This window comes from Leucoraja erinacea, chromosome 10 (assembly GCF_028641065.1).
Source record: "Leucoraja erinacea ecotype New England chromosome 10, Leri_hhj_1, whole genome shotgun sequence".
Lineage (NCBI taxonomy): Eukaryota > Metazoa > Chordata > Chondrichthyes > Rajiformes > Rajidae > Leucoraja > Leucoraja erinaceus.
In genome coordinates, this window is record NC_073386.1 from 59,171,455 (window position 1) to 59,198,127 (window position 26,673).

General features: G+C 44.2%; 1 protein-coding gene across 1 annotated transcript in view; it reads right to left on the minus strand.

The window, feature by feature from the left end:
- Nucleotides 1–26,673, minus strand: part of camsap2a (calmodulin regulated spectrin-associated protein family, member 2a) — a 142,898-nt gene that overhangs the window by 107,719 nt on the left and 8,506 nt on the right. The window contains 1 exon segment of the mRNA XM_055642443.1: nucleotides 22,258–22,517. Coding sequence (XP_055498418.1) covers nucleotides 22,258–22,517 — 260 coding nt within the window.

The following is a 26,673-nucleotide window of genomic DNA, read 5'->3' on the forward strand; positions in this document are numbered from 1 at the left end:
CCCCTACTGTAATTCAAAAATAAATGAATATACAATTCGCACAGATCGGATAGTCACAGATAGCCAGTGACTGATTAGGCAAGTTTGTTTTAACACAGGGAGAGGTGGGTGTGTGGAACATGTTGTCAGTGGACATAGCAGAAGCTTACGAGGTGTTTAGATAGACACCCTGAAAGTCCGGGAATGGACTATGAGCAGGCAGATGATATTAGAGTTGTTTTTAATTGTCATGCAATTAAAGCAGAATGAGGAAATAATTTCTTGCTGCAGATTTACAGGCACATTAATTACAACAAACAAGTCCAGAGTGGTTCAGAGCTGAGGTAGGATTGTAGTTAGAGCTGAGCATGGTGCTTCCAAGAGCCTGATGGTTGATGGAAAGAAGCTGTTCCTGAACATGGAGGTAACAGTTTTCAGGCTCATGTTGGTAGCAGTGAGATGAGAGCATGGCCAGGGTGGTGAGGGCCTTCGATGATATTAGCTGCCTTCTTGTGGCAGCCTTTACTGTACATTTCTTTGATGATGGAAAGGTCAATAATGGACTGGGAAAAATCGACCACATTTTGCAGACTCTTTCGCTCTTTGGCATTTGAACCAGGCCATGATGCAAGCAGTCAGTATGCTCTCCACTGAACACATGTATAACTTCCATAGAGTATTCAATGACATGCCAAATCTCCTCAAACATTCGAGGAAGTAGAGGATTTTGTGAGCTTTCTTTACAGTTGCATCAATATGTTGAGCCTTATGATATAATGTGGAGCATTTGATATTAGTCTGGATTTGATACAATTTTTGCAACCAAAGTTATGGTTAATTTTGTTTCCTCTGGGCATCAATGCTTCTGTGTGCCACCAGGCATGTTGTGTTTAGTGACAATGGAGGTGCCCAGGAAACTTCAATGCACAAAACATGCCCACCTATACCACAAGTGAGCAGTATCTGGGCAGAATTCTCCTGTATCTGTTCACAAGATTTTCATTGCCCATCATTGACTTCCAAGCGTTCGACAAAGTGGAAGAGGAAAGGGAAATTAATCCTTATCACTGGAATTTAATACAGAGAAATGTGAGGTGTTGCATTTTTGGACGTCTAACGTCTAACGACCTACACAGTGAATGGTAGGGCTCTGGGAGCAGAGGGATCTAGGAGTGCAGGAGTCACCAATGAGGTAGATAGTAGTTGGTTGTGGGAGGATGATTCAGTTGCCTGACAACGAGCAGAATGGGACACACCATTCTCAGAGGTTTCAACAGGCTCTCTCCATAAGCAGCTACTAATGTCCAACCCACAAACACCTCCAATTTATGTATTACGACTGCTTTGGAGTGAAGGGACTGGAGGGTTGGAAGAACGACAAAGCCTTCTCAACAGAAAAATACTGCTGACACACCCAGCACATCCATCAGCCAAGCAGGTCTCTTCCGGATGGGGCAGGGACAGCGCCTGCAGTCCACCCCCACCAAAAACTGCAACTCCTCAGGCAGCAAAATTAATAAGCTTTTGTTCTAAAGTTTTTTTCAAAATCTTCCTCACCAATGTATTAATTCAATAAATTTCAACTGTTAAGATGTCATGGTTGGTTTGTCCTTCAACATGCAAATTAATGGGCAGGAATAAAAGTGTCTTGTATTAAATACACAAACTTCTTACAAACAGAATATTTCATGACACATTATCGGCTTATCATGTCAAGTCATGCCTTTCCTCTAGGGCGTGGATTGTAGTCAGGTTGATTTAACATTTACTCACTTTAAGTTGTGTGTGTCTGATTTCATATAAAAATGTCTCTATTTATCTGTTCGTGTTGAGGCATGGATTCTTGCTGGATTACAGTTCTATGAATGCAATCTACCCTCTAATTCCTCACACAAAAATGTAATTGCCCAATTAACCCATGATTGTACATCCAAGCTTGAACTTGTCCTTACTCGGGTCTCAAGTCAGGAGGGTCGGAAGGAGCAGAATGGATCAGGAATTCCTCATTTTCATCAGCTTACCAAAATGGAGTAAAAGGGCAGATAGTGCTCTGTGTCGCAAATCATCTCCCTTTCACAAGTTCACGGTTCTAGTAGAATTAGGCCATTCGGCCCATTGTGTCTACTCCGCCATTCAATCATGGCTGATCTCCATTCACCACTAAATTTTAAAAGCAGTTTGTAGCTTTTGAAGCAAACAAGTTTTTGTTGGCTACTCTCAGATCCCCTCCTTGGTTTTTGAACTAAAACTGCAAGTGTCTCCGCCTAGTTACAGTTGAACACCTCGGGCTATGTTAAAAGAAAAATAAACCTGCTATTACTCACTCATGGAAAATGGGACACCCACAGAATGAAATACCAGAGGTATATAAACGCCATCTATATACTAATACAGGGGTAGACCATACATCACGTTCTGAATTCCTTCCACCAAAGGTAAATAGACAATGTCTGCACTGTACTCCAGTCACTGCAAGTTGACTTTACCTACAGATGCACAAACCTCCAAGTTATTTGTGAAACCGCTATTTTAAAAAAAGAAAGCAACAAGAAAGGTCTCAACTCAAAACATCACCTATTCCTTTTCTCAAGAAGTGCTGTCTGACCCGCTGAATTACTCCAGCTTTTTGTGCCTATCTCTAGGCATTTAATATAATTTGATTTATGGTCTATCAGCTTGCCAAAGACAGTAGATTGTGGAACTAAAGAATGAAAAAGACAAGGGAAAGGGGGGCTGGTGAAGTTTTGATTGCAATCCCTCCAACGTTTCTGTAACTATGGTTATATTTAGGATGCTGGCTATGCTGGTCGTGTGATGAAATTCCCAATGTCAGCAAGGTGAGGCGTCTAGGATGGCAAGATGGTCACACACACGCTGGTGAATGAGAAAATAGAAGCAACTCATTCACATCACAGAGTGTAATGACTTAAGGGCAAGTATAGTTTGGAGAAGAGTGGGCCAAGTGATGAGAAGAATACACAAATGCTGAAAAAACGTATATAAATTCAAGTCTCCAGATAGAAACCAAAGCACATAAAGAATCTGCTGCACAGTGGCACAGCGGTAGAGTTGCTGCCTTACAGCGACTGCAGCACACTGAGACCCGGGTTCGATCCCAACTAGCTGTCTGTATGGAGTTTGTACGTTCTCCAAGTGACCACGTGGGTTTTCTAAAGATCTTTGGTTTTCCCCCCAAACTCCAAAGACGTACAGGTTTGTAGGTTAATTGGCTTGGGTTTGTACACTCGGTATAAGTGTAAATCAATAGTCAATAGTCAGATTTATTCGTCACGTACACAATGAAGTGCAGAGAAATGAACTTGCCAGCAGCGGTACAATAAAAAACACACAATACACAATAAGAAATGTAACACAAACATCCACCACAGCATTCATCACTATGGTGGAAGGCACAAAGTTTAGTCAGCCCTCCTCCATTTTCCCCCGTGGTCGGGAACACAACCCTCCGCAGTTGCTGCGGCGGGGGGCAAGATGTGCCGAAAAGGTAAGTCGTGAATTGGTGCTTCCCTACCGGAGACCGCGGCTTCAAGATGGTGCAGGCCGCAGGCCGGCGGTCGAAGATCTAAAGTCCCCGCCGCGCCACAGTTAGAAACACCGCAGACCGAGGATTCAAAAGATGTTGTAGGCCGCGGGCCGGCGGTTGGAGCTCTTCTCCAGGGATCCCCGCCGATGGTCAGTCCCCGTCGCGCCCGCGGTTACAAGTTGGCTGCGGGCGGAGCTCTTCTCCTCCGGAGTCCCCAACGAGGGATCCCAGGCTCCGGACGCTGAGCCAGCTGGAGCTCCACAGACCGTGGCTTCAGGCTGCCGCGGGCCAGCGATCGGAGCGCTCCCGGTGAGGGCTCGCCTGTACCACGATGAAAAAGTCTACGCTGCGCCCGCAGCTGAAGCCCCGGGCCCGTCTCCGGGAAAGGCCGCACCGATCCTTTGTGTTAGGCGAGAGGGAGGTGACATGGAAAAAGTCGCCTCTCAGTGGAGGAGGCGACCAAAGTGGTTTCCCCCTTACCCCCCTCACCACCCCCCACACAAGACACACCGAGAAACAAATTGTCCTTATTGTGTGGAGGCTTGTGTTAATGTGCGGATATCGCTGGTCAGTGCAGACTCGGTGGGCCAAAGGGCCTGTTTCCGCGCTGTATCTCTAAACTAAACAAAATAAACCTGCATCAATACCAAGGAGATGACATTTTTAATGCAATGGTGGAGAGAATCTTGCAGTATTGGTGACTGTTCATTGAGCAGGTTGGCCTGGTTGACATAACATGCATGATAGGTGGTGAAATGAAATAGACATAGAGTATGTGGCCAATATGAAAGACAAGGTGACTCAGTGGTAAGGGTGCTGTCTGGGGTTGACGAGTGGTAATGAGCCCTAAGCCTGATGTAGTTCCCTTCACATTCTGGGGATCTACTACTCACATCCATGCCTTCCTTCCCCCGCTATTCATGATTTCATCACTTTTATATCATTACTCTGGTGCCTTCCATGACTAACAATGCCGCCCACCTGTTGTGTAGGAAGAAACTGCAGATGCAGGTTTAAAACAAAGATAGACACAAAATGCTGGAGTAGCTCAGCGGGACAGGCTGCATCTCGGAGAGAAGGAATGGGTGGTTTCGGATCGAGTCCCTTCTTCACACACAAAGTCACTGAGTTACTCCAGTACTTTATGTCTATCCGACCGCCTCGTATTCCTTTGACTCATCGTTTGGAGCAGTGTATAATGTGGAGTATTGAGCATCCCGCCCCAGCTACTGCACCAGAATCTATCTGTGGTATTAATTCATTTAACCCCAATGATGTGTCTGCCTAGCCTTTCTCAACATTGGAGGAGCATAGGTGAGTGCAGAAGGCATATATATATACACACATATATACACACATATATATACACACACACATGTGAACAAGTCAAGTCGTCAAGTCAAGTTTATTTGTCACATACACATACGAGATGTGCAGTGAAATGAAAGTGGCAATGCTCGCGGACTTTTGTGCAAAAGACAAACAACAAAACAACCAAACAAATTATAAACACAATCATAACACACATATTCTTTTACATAATAAATAATGGAAGGAAAAACGTTCAGTAGAGTTAGTCCCTGGTGAGATAGGCGTTTACAGTCCGAATTGCCTCTGGGAAGAAACTCCTTCTCAACCTCTCCGTTCTCACCACATGGCAACGGAGGCGTTTGCCTGACCGTAGCAGCTGGAACAGTCCGTTGCAGGGGTGGAAGGGGTCTCCCATGATTTTATTTGCTCTGGAGTTGCACCTCCTGTTGTATAGTTCCTGCAGGGGGGCGAGTGAAGTTCCCATAGTGCGTTCGGCCGAACGCACTACTCTCTGCAGAGCCTTCTTGTCCTTGGCAGAGCAATTCCCAAACCAGATGGTAATGTTCCCGGACAAGATGCTTTCCACCGCCGCTGCGTAGAAGCACTGGAGGATCCTCGGAGACACTCTGAATTTCCTCAATTGCCTGAGGTGGTAAAGGCGCTGCCTTGCCTTACTCACGAGTGCTGAGGCGTGTGATGCCCATGTCATATCCTCGGAGATGTGGACTCCCAGATATTTAAAACAGTTCACCCTATCCACAGGATCCCCGTTTATCCTCAATGGAGTGTACGTCCTCGGATGATGTGCCCTCCTAAAGTCCATGATCAGCTCCTTCGTTTTTTTGATGTTCAAGAGGAGGCTGTTATCCTGGCAGCAGAGTGCTAGATCAGCCACCTCCTCCCGGTAGGCCCTCTCATCGTTGTCTGAGATCAGGCCCACCACCACAGTGTCATCAGCAAACGTAATTATTGAGTTGGAGCTGAACCTAGCCACACAGTCATGTGTGTACAGGGAGTACAATAGGGGGCTGAGGACGCAACCCTGGGGCGATCCTATGCTCAGGGTGAGGGACTTCGATGTATTCCCTCCCATCTTGACTACCTGGGGCCTGGCGGTGGAACATATGTATACACACACACATATATATATATATATATATATACACACACACACATATATGTGAACATGCGCGCACACACACACACATTAATACGTCTGTGCTGAGCATTTGTGCTGTACTGGAGATTCCAGTGATCTATTGATCACTGTAGGCTCGTTCTCCTTCAGTTACACTGCAACATAACAAAGACATTGTGTGCCGTTCCAATCCTCTGCTCTCTCATGCAATTTCACTTCATCGATTCCCCACAAAAGTAGATAAATCGACAAAAATATAAATAAATCGACAGACTTCAGGACAGCGCTCACATCTTGACAACCAATTTGAGCACAGCTAATTCCCAGAACAAATACACCAATGAAAATAATCTACTTATTTAATGGTGCTAATTCTATAATAAATCGCAGCCAGGACACTGGGGATAACAGCTTTGCTCCTCTTCAGAATGTGCATGCTGAGAGAGCAGATGGAGCCTCGCTCGGTGTGATAGTTTTTGTGTTGAAACCTCCAGAATGCTCGTTGAATCCTCCACCATCTGACTGTGGGGCGGGAGTGTCAGCAACTGAACCACAGCTGACACCAACCTTTCAAGCATTCCAAAATGGTTGTCAAATGTACGAAATGTTAGATTCCTAAACATCCCAGGTCCGCAACAGTGCAATCTTGCTCCAAGGATGATACACCACCTTGAGTTCTAGTAATCTTTTAGATGGTAATCGATTGCCAATTGTCACCTCCTTTTGGTGGTTCTTAAACTACTCTGCTCATTTTCATTCGCACGGTGGCACTTGGTTTTCAAAATTGGAATTTAATAACATCTGCCTCGTTAGAACTGAATCCCTAGACTGATTTCCAGAATATATGAAGGAACTAGAGACTGAAGATTTTGGGTTTCAACCCAAAAAGTCAACAATCACAGAAGCTGCCTGACTCACTGAGTTCCTCCAGCAGATTGTTTGTTTGACGTGAATGCTGTATTCATTTACACCTATTCTCCCCCCCTCCCTACCAATCAAATCAAATCTTTATTTTCCAGTCCCCTGTAAGAAATGCTGCAGAATGTTTGATGCATCAGAATTATTCTATTCACACTTTTTTCAAGAACAAAAAAAAAAATTAGCTTCTGCACGAAAGTGTGTCATAAAGTCATGGCAAGTCAAATCTCATTACACCAAAAATGGTGTATGTGACAATAAATGTCCTTTGTCCTAGAGTGATACAGTGTGGGAACAGGCCCATTGGCCCAACTTTCCCACACCAGCTAGACTAGTCCCACCTGCCTGTGTTTGGTCCATATCCCTCCAAACCTGGCCTATCCATGCACCTGTCTAACTGTTTCTTAAACATGGGGATAGTCCCTGCCTCAACCACCTCCTCTGGTAGCTTGTTCCACAAGCCCCCACCACCATTTGTGTGAAAGATTTACCCCTTAGATTCCTATTACATCTTTTCCCGTTCACCTTAAACCTATGTCCTCTGGTCCTCGATTCACCTTCTATGGGTAAGAGACTCTGTGCATCGACCCGATCTATTCCTCTCATGATTTTATGCACGTCTATAAGATCACTCCTCATTCTCCTGCACTCCAAGGAATAGAGTCCCAGCCGACTCAACCTCTCCCTAGAGCTCAGACCCTCTAGTTCTGGCAACATCCTCGTAAATCTTCTCTGTAACCTTCTGCAACTGAACACAATACTCTAAATGAGGCCTCGCCAGCGTCTTCACCAACTGCAACATGACCTATACTCAGTAGTTTCAAAATAGTGTTTCGGTACACGAGCTAACACATCACAATTTTATCAAAGCTGATCCTGACTAATTCAAATGATAGTTCTATCAAGTTTTGTCAGAAATGTGTCAAGTTTTTCAACAGTGTGCTAAAGAATCTAAGGAACATTTAAATTGCATCTATCAGTCTCCAAGTAGTCACTATAGCTGCCATTTATTTGTGTATGAAACAAGGCGACTCAGGCAAGATGGTACTTTGCTGCCCATTACTAGATCTGCGGATGGCGCTAAGAATCAGCCATATCATGTGAGCTGGCATCACACCTAAGTGTTAGCATGGCATGTCCCTTTTTTTAAAGAGACATGCAACAGTACAGTTTAGTGACCGATCCCCCCCCCCCCTCCGAGTCATTTTATCTGACACTAACCCTAAAATTACTCATTTTATTGAATTCAAAATTCACAGATATTTAAATAGGTAATTCAAAATTCACAGATGGTTATTAGTTAAACACCATTAAAAAGAGATATTTGAATTAAAAAATGTAATGATTTAAACTCTGAACCGGAGTTTGTGGAAGTTTGTTTTTACCTAAAGCATAGTAGTATTCAGATTACATGTTTATCAACTGTGGAATAGAGAAATCACACATGATTTTAGAAGTAAGATTAGATAGAATGGCAAAGCCTCTAGTTTTCACATGATCCTCTGACCACACAATAAACTAAGACTCGCACGTATTAAATTAATGCCCTGTATAGTCACCCATTCCTTCTCTCCAGAGATGCTGCCTGTCCCGCTCAGTTACTCCAGCTTTTTGTGTTTAAATTAATGCTCTATTTCCTGAGCCTCTGATTACGATTCATGTTGTAAGCTGACTTGGAATTATAGAGCAAACTTAACATCTTAACGCTCAGCTTGAGAGAAAACATGCTCTGTAATTGTGACTTCCAACAATTAAGAGACCAGCTAGGCAGAAGTTGAGTTTTGCATTATTTATAAATGTTAGATTTATAATGTCAGTCATAATTCATTATTACCACTTTTATTTACATATTATCTTTACAAACGATGAGCAGGACTCAAATAATAATCTATCGCAGGTGTAGTTAATGGACTCCAGTCACAAATCAATTTAATGATAAATTATTAAATTATATTGTTACAGAAGATGCAGACTGTGACAATACTCCCCAGGAAAAGCATTAGAAATGGAACTGAGAAATATCTTTTATCGTCAAAAAACTGAAAATTGTGGCCTGACTGCTGGCATTTTATCAAGATTTATCACTACTAAAACGGTTGGAGAACTTACCATTACTAAAACTGTTTGATAATAATAGAGACATTTTGAAGAATACTGATTTATGACTTGAAATGAAAGTCATCTTGAACTGTTTTGCTGTAGCACTACCATGCCCTGGTAAATAACAGATGTAGGTAACTGACAAGACAGACTGGAGTCCATTAACTACACTACACTACAGATGGATTAGTATCTGACATCCCTATAACTAAAAGTCTCATCTTGACCACTTCCTGTCTGCGCTGTATCTTGATTTTAGAAAAAACGCTACCATATATCGCTATGATTTTTCGCCATCTTCCAGTCCTCCTTCGCTGAGGCAGCCCCGAGGATTTTTCTGATCGATGAAAAATAAAAAAAGTTATGAATGTTTAAAAAATCTTGAGATCAGCTGATTGGTCCTCTCTCGCCTGTCAGTCACCATGATGAACGAAACGCCCCTTCGTGGGGGGGGGGGGGGGGGGGGGGGGGGGGGGGCAGGGCTAAAAAACCTCGGATGCCTCGACGTGAGTCAGTCACTCTGAAGATCACGAGGGTGAGGCCACAACCCTGATTCTGCTGTGAGTCTACTGAACTGTGAGTCTACCCTTTATGTGCTTTATGTGGTTATGTGCTTTATGTGGTTAACCCTTCATGTGCTTGCAATAAATAATGTTAGCCAGCAATGTGTTTGCAATGATTGATGATTTGTTAACCCTTAATGTGCTTGCAATAAATGGTTTGTTAGCCAGCAATGTGCTTGCAATGAATGATGATTTGTTAACCCTTAATGTGCTTGCAATAAATGATTTGTTAGCCCTTAATGAAATAAAATTAGTTGTTTGGCCAGCCCTGTGCTTGAAATTGAAATGGAAAATGGAAATTAGTTGTTTGGCCTGCCCTGTGCTTTTCCTTTGCTTTGCTTGACCTCACCTGAAATAAAAGTAAATGGATTGTATTGTTGGCTGGCCCTGCCAGCCCTTTGCTTGACTTGAAATGGATTGACTTGACACGAAAAGGATTGTTGGCCCTGCACTCACCGTGCTTGACTTGACTTAACCTACAACACTCGTGCTAGCTCTCCAGAACCCTCCCCCACCCCACACTGGTCACCTATATTAGAATTGGTGGAGAGATGGAATATTGCGTTGGGCGACCAGTCTTAGTCTAGTGACATTTATTTCCCTGTAGACACAAAATGCTGGAGTAACTCAGCGGGGCAGGCAGCATCTCTGGAGAGAAGGTATGGGTGACATATCGAGTTGAGACCCTTTTACCGTCTCGAGTCTCGACCCGATATGTCACCGATTCCTTCTCTCCAGAGATGCTGCTGACCCGCTGAGTTACTCCTGCATTTTGTGTCCATCTAGGGTGTAAACCAGCATCTGCAGTTCCTTCCTACACATTTATTTCTCTTTTGTCAGACAACTGACAATTAAATTACTGACCTCTGACAAGGGGTTGCATGTAAACCTTTTGCCTCTTAGGGTCCATCCTAGTCATACATACTTCTGTTCAGGAGTAATGTCACCGTGCTTGTAGACTGTAATGAAGGGTGCATGGACAATGAAGGGTCTCGACCTGAAACATTACCCTTCCTTCTATCCAGAGATACTTCCTGTCCCAGTGAGCTACTCCAGCTTTTTGTGACTCTTTCTTGGACAATGATTTTCTTGGTATTGCTCATATCCTATCGCCCGATGTAAATTTGTGGACGATACCACCATTGTTGGATAAATAATGGGGAACAATCAGTCAGATTACAGATAACCTGGTTGAGGGATACCAGAACAACATTTATTAATGGTAGGAAGACCAATGGAGCTGATCTTCAGGAAGGGAAAGCTGAGGATCCATGAACCTACCTTAACATCAAACTATTGTCGACTTGCACTATTATGGTCTAGTTCCTCAGTATGACTGATACTTTGTGCTATTGTATGATACAATTTTCTTAAGAAGGTTCTTGACCCAAAACATCACCCATTCCTTCTATCCAGAGATGCTACCTTTCCCGCTGAGTTACTCCAGAATTTTGTGCCTATCTTCCATATTCTTATTCTCGTGTTGTTGCATTAATGTTCATAGAAACATAGAAAATAGGTGCAGGAGGAGGCCATTCGGCCGTTCATTGCGATCATGGCTGATCATTCACAATCTGTACCCCGTTCCTGCCTTCTCCTCATGCCCCTTGAACCCGCTAGCCCCTAGAGCTCTATCAAACTCTCTTTTAAATTCATCCAGTGAATTGGCCTCCACTGTGGCAAAAAAACTCCACAAATTCACAACTCTCTGGGTGAAAAAGTGTTTTTCTCATCTCAGTTTTAAATGGCCTCCCCTTTATTCTTGGACTGTGTGGTCCCTGGTTCTGGACTCCCCCAACATTGGGAATATTTTCATTCATCTACTTGTCCAGTCCTTTTATAAGTTTCTATAAGATAACCTCTCATCTTTCTACATTCCAGTGAATGCAAGTCCAGTCTTTCAATCTTTCTTCATAAGACAGTCCCGCCATCCCAGTGATTAACCTCGTGAACCTATGATGTACTCCCTCAAGTGTGAAACCTTGGTGCACGTGACAATAAACGAAACTAAGTTAAAGCCTCATTATCTGTCCCCAGTGCAATGAAACACTCTTGAATATTGAAAAAAAAGCTGCCAATGGCTCTGAACCAGACAGGATTCATCTTTCCAATCCCAGCTTTATTTCATCTCGGCTGGATTACTGTAACGCGCTCTACTCTGGAGTCTCACGAGCTTCGTTGGCTCGTCTCCAGTTGGTCCAAAATGCTGCCGCTCGCCTTTTAACCGGAACTCGAAAGAGGGAGCACATTACGCCAATTTTGGCCTCCCTTCACTGGCTCCCAGTGCACTTTCGAGTTCATTTTAAAATTCTTTTATTTGTTTTTAAATCATTGAATGGCCTCGCCCCACCTTACCTCTCTGAGCTGCTCCACCTATATGCTCCTACCCGGTGCCTCAGGTCAGCGGATCAGCTGCTCCTTGAGGTACCAAGGTCTAAGCGGAAGCTCAGAGGGGATAGAGCCTTTTCTGTTGCTGCCCCGGCACTCTGGAACACCTTGCCGCTGCAGATCAGACAGGCCCCTTCACTGTCCATCTTTAAATCCTCCCTAAAAACTCACTTTTATTCACTGGCTTTCGACACTGGCTGAGACATTGTTCCTGTTTTAGTGCTTTTAATGTCTTTTAATTTTTACTGTTTTTATAGTCCTGTCGTCTTAATGGTTTTAGTAGTTTGTAATAACTTTTTGTTGACTTCCCATGTACAGCACTTTGTGGTAACTGATGTTGTCTAAAAGCGCTTTATAAATAAAGTTATTATTATTATTATTCTCTCCAGAGATGCTACCTGTCCCGCTGAGTTACTCCAGCATACTCACCACACAGTTTAGTACTTTGGAACAATTTGTTATTGTACATTTATGATTCATGGTTTGAATGAACAGAAGTTATAAATTAGTTCTATGCTCACTGATCAAATCAGCAGTTTGTGTTACAAGTGAAAACACTGCCACATTCCAGCTTCCGGTCAAGAATATTTGCAAGGATGACTCATTCCAAATATGCAACAGCATATTTTCTTGCTTTGGGCTCTCAAGTGATATTTCTGCTCAGCCGGTTCATCACCGATAAAATTGTTATTTCAACGTAAAATCATATGTAGCACAGTTGCACATGAGCACTTTCATACTTGTCAGCTATTCACACAGTGGGCATACCGTTTAGCGGCAATACAAGCGTATTTCTAGGAACAAGGCAGCTGACCATAAAAGTTGTAATTACAGTACAAATTTTTGCCATCCATCAGGGATAGAGGCATGGAACTCCCATGGAATACAAATAAAACTGACACCACCAGGCCTATATAAATTATACACAAGTGACAGGAGCATTCGGCCCATCAAGTCTACTCCACCATTTAATCAGTGATAGTCATAGAGTGATAGAGGGTGGACACAGGCCCTTCGGCCCACCTTTCCACACCTTGCTCAACAATGTCCCAGCTACACTAGTCCCACCTGCCTGCGTTTGGTCCATATCCATCCAAACCTGTCCTATCCGTGTACCTGTCTAACATTGTGATAGTCCCGACTTCAACTACCTCCTCTGGCAGCTTGTTCCTTACACCCACCACCCTTTGTATGAAAATGTTACTCCTCAGATTCCTATTAAGTCTTTCCCCCTTCACCTTAACCCTATGTCCGCTGGTCCTCAATTCATCTACTCTGGACAAGAGACTCTATGCATCTACCCGATCTATTCCTCTCATGATGTTCTACACCTCTATAAGATCACCCCTCGTTCTCCTGCACTCCAAGGAATAGAGTCCCAACTCAACCTCTCCCTATAGCTCACACCCTCTAATTCTGGCAACATCCTCGTAAATCTTCTCTGTACCTTTTCCAGCTTGACAACATCTTTCCTATAACATGGCTGATCTATCTCTCCCTCCTAACCCCATTCTCCTGCCTTCTCCCCATAATCCCAACACCAGTACAAATCACGAATCTATCTTTCTCTGCCTCAAAAATATCTATTGACTTGGCCTCCATAGCCTTCTGTGGCAATGAATTCACAGATTCACCACTCTCTGACAGACTCTCCCACTAGAATTCCCCCCCCCCCCCCCCCACACACACAGCGGTTCCCCCCCACGCTCGGTCTCCTTAATTCTCCCCAGGCCCAATTGTCCATCTTCTCCCCCCACCTCTCTCACTAGCGCCCCCCCCCCCCCCACCCGGGTCCACCATTGTTCTTCCTCTCCTCCCCCTCACGGTGGTCCTCCACGGTCTCATTGACTGTGGATTGCCCCGCAAAGCATGGCCGCCACCGCAAGGCTTCACCACCGCCAAGGCCCCATCATCACAAGGCTTCACCACCGCCAAGGCCCCATCATCGCGAGGGGCCCCGTCATCATGAGGATTCACCACCTCCCAAGGCCCCATCAAAGGCCCCATCATCACAAGGCTTCACCACTGCCAAGGCCCCATCATCACAAGGCTTCACCACCGCCAAGGCCCCATCATCACAAGGCTTCACTACTGCCAAGGCCCCATCATCACAAGGCTTCACCACTGCCAAGGCCCCATCATCACAAGGCTTCACCACTGCCAAGGCCCCATCATCACAAGGCTTCACCACCGCCAAGGCCCCATCATCACAAGGCTTCACCACCGCCAAGGCCCCATCATCACAAGGCTTCACCACCGCCAAGGCCCCATCATCACAAGGCTTCACTACCGCCAAGGACCCATCATCACAAGGCTTCACTACCGCCAAGGCCCCATCATCACACGGCTTCACTACCGCCAAGGCCCCATCATCACACTACCCCCAAGGCCCCATCATCACAAGGCTTCACCACTGCCAAGGCCCCATCATCACAAGGCTTCACCACTGCCAAGGCCCCATCATCACAAGGCTTCACCACTGCCAAGGCCCCATCATCACAAGGCTTCACTACCGCCAAGGCCCCATCATCACAAGGCTTCACTACCGCCAAGGCCCCATCATCGCGAGGCCCCGTCATCATGAGGATTCACCACTGACGAGGTCCCATCATCGCGAGGCTTCACCACCGCCAAGGCCCCATCATCACAAGGATTCACCACCACCAAGGCCCTATTGTCACAAGGCTTCACCACCACCAAGGCCCCATCATCACGAGGCTTCACCACCGCCAAGGCCCCATCATCGCGAGGCTTCACCACCGCTGAGGCTTCACCCCTGTCGACGCCATTTCATGCCTCCATTTGTATACAACGGATACAAACTCTCCACATCCACATCTACTTTGTAACAAATAAACCCCACAAATAATTATGCTTTACTAATGTTCTTAGAGAAGTAACAAGCACTTTTAAACACACTACAATGTTTAAGTACGGAAAAGGACATTATCTTTGTTGGGAAATACTTGATTGCATTGATAATTGCAAAAAGTGATCAATTTTGAAATTATAAGGTTCTGCTGTGTAAACAAAGACCACGCACGCAGCAGGGACTCACTTAACCAGTGGAAATTTATCAAAGCCTTTACACAAACAATCAAGGAAGACAAAATGCTGGGGTAACTCAGCGGGACAGGCAGTAACTCGGGAGAAAAGGAATAGGTGATATTTCAGTTCGAGACCCTTCTTCCAAACAATGATTGGCTCCTCAATATGTGCATGCATACAGATATGCATTTGAAAAAGCATGAGACAAAGCCTGGCAATCTCATTATTACATGCTCTGCAGCTAGCAAATCAGCAGATAATGAGGTCGGAGTCGAAACAGCACAAAGAGAAGCTGAAATCTATAACAGACAGGACCCGAACATATCTGGATCCAATGATAACAATGGATCAGTTGATCTTTAATTAGGCAAAATACGCAGGAAGCAGCAACACGTCTCCACCCGTTCCATTTAGTGAAGAGGAATGGTGCCAAAAGATTCAACTTTGGCTCAAATATATCTCCCAAAAGTAGGTGGGTTGCAGTTACTCCACATTTTGAAATGAATAAAGACTTAAGCAGGAACCGAACGTGCTTCATAACCACTCCACCCTTGGTGCCATTGAGATGGGGCGTTCAGGCTTCCTGCTTTCATTTTCACAGAGAGTCTTTTTTTTGTCACAAGAGATAAGACACAAAAAGCTAGAGTAACTCATCGGGTCAGGCAGCATCTCTGGAGAAAAGGAATGGGTGACGTTTTGGGTCGAAATCTTCCTTCAGACTCAATATATTCATAAGGCTGCAGATGCTAAGATCCGGAGCAAAGAAACACACTGTTGGAGGAGCTGAGTGAATCTCCTGGTGCAGTGTGTAACAAAGAACTGCAGATACTGGTTTAAATCAAAGGTAGACACAAAATGTTGGGGTAACTCAGCAAGTGAGGCAGCATCTCTGGAGAGAAGGAATGGGATCTCCTGGTGCACCCTGGTTTCATTGGCCTCAGAAAACAGACGACAGGTGACTGAAAGCAGGTGGTAAGGTTTGAAACCATGTCGTTAACAGATTTCCAGAAAGCACTACTTGTCAACCTAATGATGCAGATGTGTTTTCTCCAAGCCCTGGCTAGGCCACATTGGAAGTATTGTGAGCAATTTTGGGCCCTATATCTCAGGAAGGATGTGTCGGCATTACAGTGGGCCCAGAGGAGAATGATCCCATGAATGATTGGGTTAACATATGATGAGCGTTTTACAGCACTGGGCCTGTACTCGCTGGAGTTTAGAAGAATGAGGGGGACCTCATTGAAACTTACCGAATAATGAAAAGCCTAGATGGTCGATGTGGAGAGGATGTTTCTATTAGTGGGAGAATCTAGGACCAGAGGTCAAGGCCTCAGAACAAAATGACCTATTATCTACCTATAGAAAGGAGAAGAAAAGGAATGTATTTAGTGAGATGGTGGTGAATCTGTGGAATTCATTGCCACAGACAGCTGTGAAGGCCAAGTCAATGGATATTTTCAAGGCAGAGATTGTAAATTTTTGATTAGTATGGGTGTATGGGGTTATGGGGAGAAGGCAGGGGTTGAGAGGGAGAGATAGATCAGCCATGATTGAATGGCGGAGGAGACTTGACGGGCCTACTTGTGCTCCTAGAACTTATAAACTTATTTATTATAGTAAACTTGTGTATAGTAAGATTTTTAGTGAATTAAATGAAAAAAAATAAATTTCACTGTAACTAGATGACAATAAAGTATAATTGAAACATTAAATTCCATCCGTTTTCACCACTGACACTGCTCTTAAATCACAAGGATTCGCATCACCACCACCTCCTCCTCCTCATATCATTCTGTCAATCCCTCAGTACACAATTTGTTCCAGATTCTTGTGCCCTTGTGAAGCAGGCTTCTCGCCCAATACATTTCCTACCACCTCCCTTCCCCTTCAGTTCCAGTGTCTGTCAGTGTGATCCTCACCAAAAAGAAATCTCGTAGATAATCTAGGGTAGACACAGAATGCTGGAGTAACTCAGCGGGCCAGGCAGCATCTCTGGAGAGAAGGAATGGGTGACGATTCAGGTCGAGACCCTTCTTCAGACTGAAAGTCATGGGAGAGAGAGTCTAGAGATGTGGAAGGGTAAGGTGTGAAAACAACAGATCATAGCCGACAATGAGAAGGAAATGTAGAATGGCTCATTGTTAGCTGAGGGGAAGGTGACAAGGAGGCATACAATCAGTAAAATTAATCAGAAGGACAGTGAAACTAGTTGGAGAACTAGGGTGAGGTATATTCATACCACTGGGTTGTAAGCTGTTCACAAGTAGGATGCTCTCATTCTGATGAAGGATCTCGACCCGAAATGTCAACCATTCCTTCTCTCCAGAGATGCTGCCTGCCCCGTTGAGTTACTCCAGCATTTTGTGTCTATCTTCGGTTTATAGCCGGCATCCGCAGTTCTTTCCTACACAGATAATCTAGTGTCCTGCCCCGAAATGTCATCTGTCCATTCCCTCCACATTGATTTGGGTCAGGCACTTTGTGTTTTGCTCAAGGTTCCAGCAACTGTAGGTTCTTGCGCCTCTTTAAACTTTATTCTCCCACATTTCCCAATCTCACTACAACCCACCAGCAGCCCCAACTCTCTCCATAAACCCGTCTCTAAATTTCAAGGACACAAGTACCAATTAAATTGCAAATTCTTCATTCACATTAGCTTCAATGAAATCCCAATTTCTGATGTTAAATTGGAAAAACATTCAAACTTAAGCTGTTCAGTTCAAACTCAGCAATTTATTACAGACCTATTTGCTGTCTTATAATATGAAGTCTCACTCGAGTCTGATTTATTATGTACCCTGATCTTAATATACTCACCTCATTGCCCTAGATGCTCAGTCTAATTCTTCACATTTTGTCATCTGATGTCTATGTTAAAAAATAGGAATCACATCCTCTCACATTCTCTGTTTCTTCCATGAATATAATTACCGATCATTCTAAAGAGCAGTTAATGAGAAGACTTCATTTAAGCCATTGGTTTAGGATTTCAAACAATTAATTTTGCTGTGATGGTCACATCGTCTTTAGTAATGATTGAGGTTTAAAGTCTGCCTTCCTGTATTTTATTATACAAATGCACAAATTCCAAACATCTACACAAAGATCGATCTGAAAGAATTATTCACTCTTAACATAACATGCACACACCACCTTCTTTTAGTATAAATGTGAGATGGAGAGAACAAAAGAAAACAAGCAATAGAAAGATACCAAAAAATGGATATACACCAATTGTAGACATAAAGGCTTGATTATTGTCATGTGATAGGAGCAGAATTAGGCCATTCAGCCCATCAAGTCTACTCTGCCATTCAATTATGGCTGATCTAGCTCTCCCTCCTAACCCCATTCTCCTGCCCTCTCCCCATAACCCCTGGCACCCATACTAATCAAGAATCTCAGCCTTAAAAATATCCATTGACTTTGCCTACACAGCCTTCTGTGGCAATGAATTCCATAGATTCACCACCATCTGATTAAAGAAATTCCCCCTCTCCTTCCCAAAGGAATGTCCTTTAATCCTGAGGCTATGACCTCTAGTCCTAGACTCTCCCACGTGTGAAAACATCCTCTCCACATCCACTCTATCCAAGTCTTTGTCACCTGTTTCATCAGGAACAGCACCAAATAATTTATAATTCATGACATCCAAGACTCTAAATGGTTTCAATATCTAGATTGTTAAACTGATGTTTGGGATGACAATTGGTGAATGATATCGTACATAGTTAAATATTTTGAAAGGGAAAGTAAATCCTGCTAATTTTAAGCATATATATCTCTAAGGGTTTCAGGAAAAGTCACCTTTATGAATAGAAATTTATTTACATTTCCGAAAAATATTACAAAATAGCATACTGATCTTGAACTTTCTGAATGGAACCAAGGAAGTTTTATTGCACTTTAAAAAAAGGTTGTTGGAGGACAAATGGAGGACCATGCCTATTTACGGCTACCATGCTTTCAAATAAGCATAAGCCTTAATGAAGTTGAAGACATTTACAAACATTTTAGTTTAGAGATACAGCGTGAAAACAGGCCCTTCGGCCCACGCCGACCAGTGATCCCCGCACATTAACACTATTCTATACCCACTAGGGACAATTTTTACATTTACCTAGCCAATTAACCTACAAACCTGTACGTCTTTGGAAAATGGTCCCAAGAAAGAGGAATGAAAATTACATCAATGGACTGGAGAAAATGGAGCAGGGAAGGACGAGAGCAAATGTGATAGAATGGTTTAGAATCATGAAGGGTCTAGTCAAGGTCAAGAAGCAGAGGATTGATTGGAAAAAGGAGATATGAGATGTTTTCGGACAGTGAAGATTCATGATCTGGAGGGCAGCTTCTATAATAAAGGTGAAAGCAGATTCAATTGCCGTTTTCAAACAGCAACTCGTTAAGCACCTGAAAGGAAAAAAAATCTAGCAGTAGAGAGAAGAACTGGAGATGGGGCAAACTGGACTGCTCATCACTAAACCACATGGATTCAACAGGCTTCATTTGTAGTGTAGATAAACACAACATGCTGAAGTAACTCAGCGGGACAGGCAGCACCTCTGGGGAGAAGGTATGGGTGACGTTTTGGGTCGAGACCCTTCTTCAGACTGAGATTCAGGGGAGAGGGAGACCAGGGATATGGAAGGGCAATGTATTAAAACAACAAGGTGATCAAGGAAATGTAAAGATGGTTCATTGCCAGCATCTGCACATTTCACCTTCCTACATATTTCACCTGTAGTGTGCTGGTTCTTTAAAGTTATGGTACCCACAATTGGCCAAGTCAACAGACAAACAACATTCCTTGCACAAGATGTTATTTGTTCTATTGTAACACTGCCATCCTGAAACCACCAAATCCACCTTGTGCTACCTCATCATTTCACCAACTATTGAGCAATTTCATGAACACAAATACTGGAAAACAATGCATGAATTTTCTCTCAGCATTTTACGTTTCTGACAAAAACCAGGCTTAGTTCTACAGAGGCAATCACAAAAATCAACATGTTCTATCCACAGAGTAGATGTATTGCAGAACAAATAATACCTTGCAAAACAGTTCTCAATAACTATTGTACACCAAAGAAATCAATAAAATGTTCAACTAGTTTCAGTTTGGTGCGATAAATATAGCTAGCATCTTCAACTCCAGTTACATACACAGTCGTTTAATAATAGCCATGAGCAATGGTTACATTTCCATTCAATGACACTGGCAATGGGGGATTTAGTGATGATTATGTTGCTGAATACCAAATATACTTTTTATTCCCGCGCGGCATGGTGGTGCAGTGGTAGCGTTGTTGCCTTACGGCGCTTACAGCGTCAGAGACCCGGGTTCAATCCTGGCTACGGGTGCTGTCTGTACAGAGTTTGTATATTCTTCCCGTGACCTGCGTGGGTTTTCTCCGAGACCTTCGGTTTCCTCCCACACTCTAAAGGTTTGTAGATTAATTGGCTTGGTATAAATATTAAAATTGTCCCTAGTGTAGGATAGTGCTAATGTGCGGGCACTCAGTGGGCCGAAGGGCCTGTTTCCCTGCTGTATCTCTCAACTAAACTCAACTTATTTAAGAAAATATTAATGCACACTGCGATCAGTGCCAATTCTGAACCTGCATTGAAAGAAAGACACTGATGAAGCAGTTGATGATAACTGGGTCTGGGATACTGCCCCCAAGAACATTTACAGCAATGTCCTGGGTCTGAAATGACCAAATTCCAACAAACACAATGACCTATTCTTGCATTGGGTATGAATCTACCCCCACACATCCCTCTCCAATCTCACGGAATTCAATTTTATGAGTGCTTAATCCTGCACAGCCTTGATCTCACCTCTGGAAGTCAGTTCTTCTGTTTACAAGTGAATCACAGTGACAATGTCTTGTAACAGAATCCAAAGTGAAAAGTGGAGAGCACAGACCATGCTTCTCTGACAAGCAACTATCAGCTTAATAACATCTAAAATGACCATGATACAACACCTTTAATATACTTGCGCCACTTATCAAGGCAGTTATCAAACATTAGATTCATATCCTCTTGGGGCAGATTGGTCACTGAAAGGGTTTAAGAAGCAATTGAAATGATATAAGAGGCAATCGGGATGAATTGTAAAAAAGGGCCATGGCAGCTGACGGCACTGCCTCCAACAATGATTAACATTAAGGATACTTCAGCGAACAAAACTGGATAAATGAGATACCTTGGAGCAATAAAGCGCATGGAGAAATCACAAGATGGTCAAACCCTGGAGGATTTGAAACATGAATGGAAGCCAAAGGTTATGTTAAATTGTTTACTTTCTTTTTCCTTGCACTTGTATGAAGCTTTGCAATGCTATTTCTCACTGCTGGGCCTCTGCAAACCAGAGGCAATTTGAGTCCATGAATATTGTTCATTAATATACAGGATTAAACAAGAAGCCATTGTCAATTTAAAAACACCCATTTTCACGTGAAGTTTTTAAGAGGGAACGAAGAAGGGTTTCGGCCCGAAACGTTGCCTATTTCCTTCGCTCCATAGATGCTGCTGCACCCGCTGAGTTTCTCCAGCTTTTTTGTGTAACCTTCACGTGAAGTTTATTTGGCTACACAGATGAACATGATTAAAGTGTACCCTCCATTGTTCTAAAGGGCCTGCTCCACTTAGGCTATTTTTAGGCGACTGCCATAGTCGTTGGAGGTCGCCGAAAAACCGGCAACTGGACTCACCTTTGACATAAAATTTGAAATAGAATCATTACTTTAACAACAACAAAAAACCCAAAGTCAGCACTGGCAACAACCTACGTTAACCTGGCGACAACCACGACAGCACCTACGTCAGGAGAAGTCAAGCTACGTCCATTGGCGTCAAACCCACTGTTGCCGACTGTCTCCGAAATGTTTTTAACATGTTGAAAATCCAGCAGCGACCAGAAAGATGCCACGACTCTTTGGGCGACTGAGGAGACTACTCACGACCATACAGGCGACACCCTGGCGACTGCCTAGTCCCCCGTTAGATGACTAAAAAATAGCCTAAGTGGGACACATCCCTAACCCTTCAGCCTCAGTATGCATCTGAAACCCACCACTGCTTATTTTCCATCAGAACAACTGGAAATGCATTCAAAGGTTATATGCGAAAGACTGTTTTCGTGCAATATTTCACTGCACAAAATGTTTGTACGACATGTTTCTTAATTTTCAAGACAAAATAAATAACAAATATTATAACACTCAAATGCAATTTGATTTATTTCAAACACTCACCATCTGAATTGGTTTCTTGCGAAGATCTCTCTCAGTCACCAGCTTTTCCTGTTCGGTGACGTAAAGGCCCTTCTGTGCAAGCGCTTGTACAACTGCATCATGGCCCAGGAATGGTTTGGCAGCATCGCTTTTCAAGATCAGGCTCCCAGCACGGCAGTACAGCTCGGCAGAGAGAAGCAGGTTGACAACAGGTGGCTTAATGTGTTCTTGTTCGTACTGGTCTGTGTAAAATGGTTCCCCAAGTTCCTCTGGCACGTGATCTTGATAATAAAAGCAAAAGGGGAATCGGAATAAGTTGCATAACTAGCACACTACAACCGGAAAGCATTTAAGGTGTTTTAATTTCGATCTATTGAATGATTTAATTGATCAATGAATCATTAAGTTTGAATATTTATAAGCATTCAGAATCTCTGAGAAATATAAATATTTTTGATATTTATCAACAAAAGTATTCATAATCTAAAACAGTCTTAAATCTCCTCTGAGAATTTTCAACTCAATTGAAAGGGATGGCCATTATTCCTATGGGGGGCCTGGCATGGGGGGGGGGGGGGGGGGGGCTGCGGAGAACAAAGAGGGACCATTAGGGACCAAATGAAATACTGTGTAACTTTGTTGCCGCCCTATCTGTGGCAACTCTTTGCATACTTGTGTATGCAAAACAAAGAATCTCACTGTGCCATGTCACCTGTGATACTGAAGCATCACTCAATCAATCATTCATTCATGCATTCATTCATTCATTCACACATTCATCCATTCAATCATTACAGTGCTGCCATTGGGGATGATGTTGTCGACCTCCCCATGGTTAGCCCTGTCGACTGACCTCAGTCGGGCGAACGACAACAAACAGTGACAACAGCAGCATATGTCCTTTTTAGGGCGGGCACCCAAGGACGTCGAACCGGATGGCATCACCCTGCTGCCTCAAACACAAGAAGAAGACGTGCTGCCATGAAGCAGCTGAAATTAAACATTGGACCACCAGGTAAGCCAATACACTAAAATGTAATCGACTGCCAAACCTGGCAAGGACCATGAACACTTCTCAATGTTCCTGACACCCAAAACCCATCTTAAAATCAATTATATTTCAAAGTGTGTTCAAAATGCACAAAGTAAAACATAAAAAAACACATAGACAATTGAAAGCATTTAAGCAAACGCTATCAATTCATACCATCCTAATTCTTACCCTCTTCATTTACCCTGGTGTTCCTGTGGTAGATGCAATCTGGCATCAATTCAAGAAGGACATTTCACATAGTAACTGACTACTGGGGATTGCAGGAAGTCCAGCTATCTGACATTAGATTACAGTTGGCAAAAGCCTCAGTGAGCAATAGCAAGCTCTTGATTTCTTTAAACTTGTTCTGAGTATCAAACCTCCAGAAATATAAGTGGATGGGGTGGAGATAGGGCAAGGTGGTGCAGAGAATTAGGTGGATAAATGCTAGTAGCACCAAACTGAACTGCTTGCCTTTCTATCAAGCCCAACATAGGAAACAGTAAAAGTGTAACATCAACAAAGTATGGAAATGATTTGAAACTGAATAAACAAATTTTACAAATCCATATTTGGAATGGCAGAGCAAGCCCATCAACAAATGTTGAAAATGCAAACACTAATACTAACCTTTCTCGAAAGCTCTGACAGTAATGGGGCCTGTCCCACTAAGGCGATTTTTTAGGCGACTACAGGCGACTAAGTTGTCGCCACATGGCCGCGGGGTGATGCCTGAGTGGTCTCTCCTCAAGTCTAGGTGGTAGGTTGATGTAGCTTGTCGTAGACATTGTCGTAGGGGGGTCCAGTCACCGTTTTTTCGGTGACCTGCTACGACTATGACATTTGCCAGCAGTCGCCGAAAAAAATCACCTAAGTGGAACAGGCCCATAACTCCTAACTAGTGGAGTTTATAAGTGAACCCTTAACAAATGATCTAATTATTTTGTAGGAAGGAATTGCTGGTTTACACCGAAGATAGACACAAAATGCTGGGGTAATTCAGCAGGACAGCACCATCTCTGGAGAGAAGGAATGGGTGATGTTTTGGGTCAAGACCCTTCTTCAGACTAACCCATTCCTTCACTACAGAGATGCTGCCTGCCCTGATGTGTTTGATATAATTATTGTTTCACTTTTGACAAAAGGAAGGTCTTCCTACAATTCAATTCCAGCTATACGGCAAGATGGCAGGACACAAGTTCAATTTCTTCAGAATGTTTGTTTTTGCAGAAACAATTTATTTGCCAATTATAGTCAAATAAATGATTTCAGGCATAATTCTCAGTCTTTTCCTTTTCAGGACAGTACTGCATGTCATAATGTTTGGAAAATGATTTTGCTTTGGAAAAACAGATTTTCTTCAATGTAAAATACGTAACATTACAAGTTGGAAATGATACTCAAAACCAATTATGTTAAACCTTAAGATAGTAGAGGAATTTCATTACATTCAAATGGGACTCAACTACAAGAAAACCAAATGCTGTTACAATGACGCCATATTATAGGCTGATAATGATTTGGATAATCAGATGAACTATTTTGTTCCTCAGATGAACTGATTTCTCTTTTTTATGCACACTACAGTTACAAATTTGGTCAATGCATCAGATATTATTCCAAAATATTTACTTACATTCCACTGAGAATGGGCAATATTTTTAAGGCATTCATTTTTGATTACTAACAAAAATGTGAAGCAAGACAACGTTATAAAGTGATACGACTTTCATGCAAAATGTTCTGTAGGAAAGAGTTTACAAATAATTACTCGCTGGACTCATCTCAAAAGTCACTTTTTCTATTAAATTGCAAATCCAACAATTTGTTCTTCCCTGCCAACTTTGCTGCCATATATTTGTACCCATGGGGAATGCAGCCAACCAGTTTTCGAGGTCATGGATGAGGAAAGAGTATTTAACCCCATTAGCTTCATCCTCTTAGTTTTCCCATTGTACCATCCAACTGGATCGTAAATGACCCTATAAGGATTGTTTTACCAAAAAATTATCACAAGCATTTATCGTTCTTCAATTGAATCAAATGATTTTCTAATATTGGAAGATTGTCATACTTATCTAAAGTGCACTTTGCTGGATATTTTATAACCACACTACAGTTGACCAGTGCCGCTTAGTGCATTACTAGACTAAGTGGGACCCGTTGGGTCCCAGTCACATGGGAGGCTTGCCCCCCCCCCCCCCTCAACGCAACCCATTCCCCAACGCAATATTCCATCACTCACCCATTCCCCCAAAGTAATATTCCACCATTCACCCATAGCCCCTAACAGCACAGGAGCGGCTCATTTCCCCTCATCCCCACAGCATGCCTTCCCCCGCCTCTTCATATGAGGGAGGGGAGGGAAGAAGGGTTTGTGGCGGGGGGGGGGGGGGGGGGGGTATGGGGGGGGGGGGTGGGGGGGGGGGGGAGGGGGGGGGGGGGGGTGCATGGGGGAGGAGTGTTTGGGGGGGGGGAGAAGGGTGGGTGTGGGCGGGGGGGAGGGGTGTGTGGGCGGGGGGGGGGTGTGGGCGGGGAGAGGGGGGTGTGTGGGGGGGGGGGAAGGGTGTGGGGCGGGGGGAGGGGTGTGTGGGCGGGGGGGAAGGTGTGTGGGCGGGGAGGTGTAGGCAGGGGGAGGGGTGGCCGGGGTATGTGGGCGGGGGGGAGGGTGTGGGCGGGGGGGATGGTATGCGGGGTGTAGGCAGGGGGAGGGGTGTGCGCAGGGGGAGGGGTGTGCGGGGGTGGTGTGGGCGGGGGTGAAGGGTATGGGGGGGGGGACGGGTATGGGACAGGGGGAGGGGTGTGTGTGGGCAGGGGGGGTGTGTGGGGGGTGCGGGGGCAGGGGGAGGTTGTGGGGGGGAGGGGTGTGTGGGCGAGGGTTGTGTGGGGGGGGGTTGTGTGGGCGGTGTGGGGGTAGAGAGCATGGAGAAAAGAAGAGGGAAGAGCCATGGGGGAGAGGGGGATATCACGGGGTAGAGGGATAGGAGTCAACGAGGGAGACCAGAAGGGAAGGGGCTGGAGTTGGCGGTGTGATGGGGACTCACAGAGGGCGCTGGTCGTTCTCCTCCGCCGGGATCAGAGTCTCCACTTTCCGTTTGGCGACATCGGTGATATTTCCGACTCCGCGCTGGGCTGGGCCGCTTCTAGTCCCTCCGAAAATTGTGTCCGGTTGGAGACTTCTGCCAGCCATCCAGAGCGTCCCTCAGCTCCAGTAAAGGCGCTATCGTGCAGGAAGGGGCGGACCGTCCCGGGGAATGACAGGAGAAGAGACTAATTCGCGCGGCACTGACTGGCCGGAGAGGAGGTTGATCTGCGCACGTGCGTATTTTAAGATTTTTAAACCTCGCTAACTTTTACAATATGCCACCGATAGGAACGATACTTGTTGCACCCGCAGCACAGGA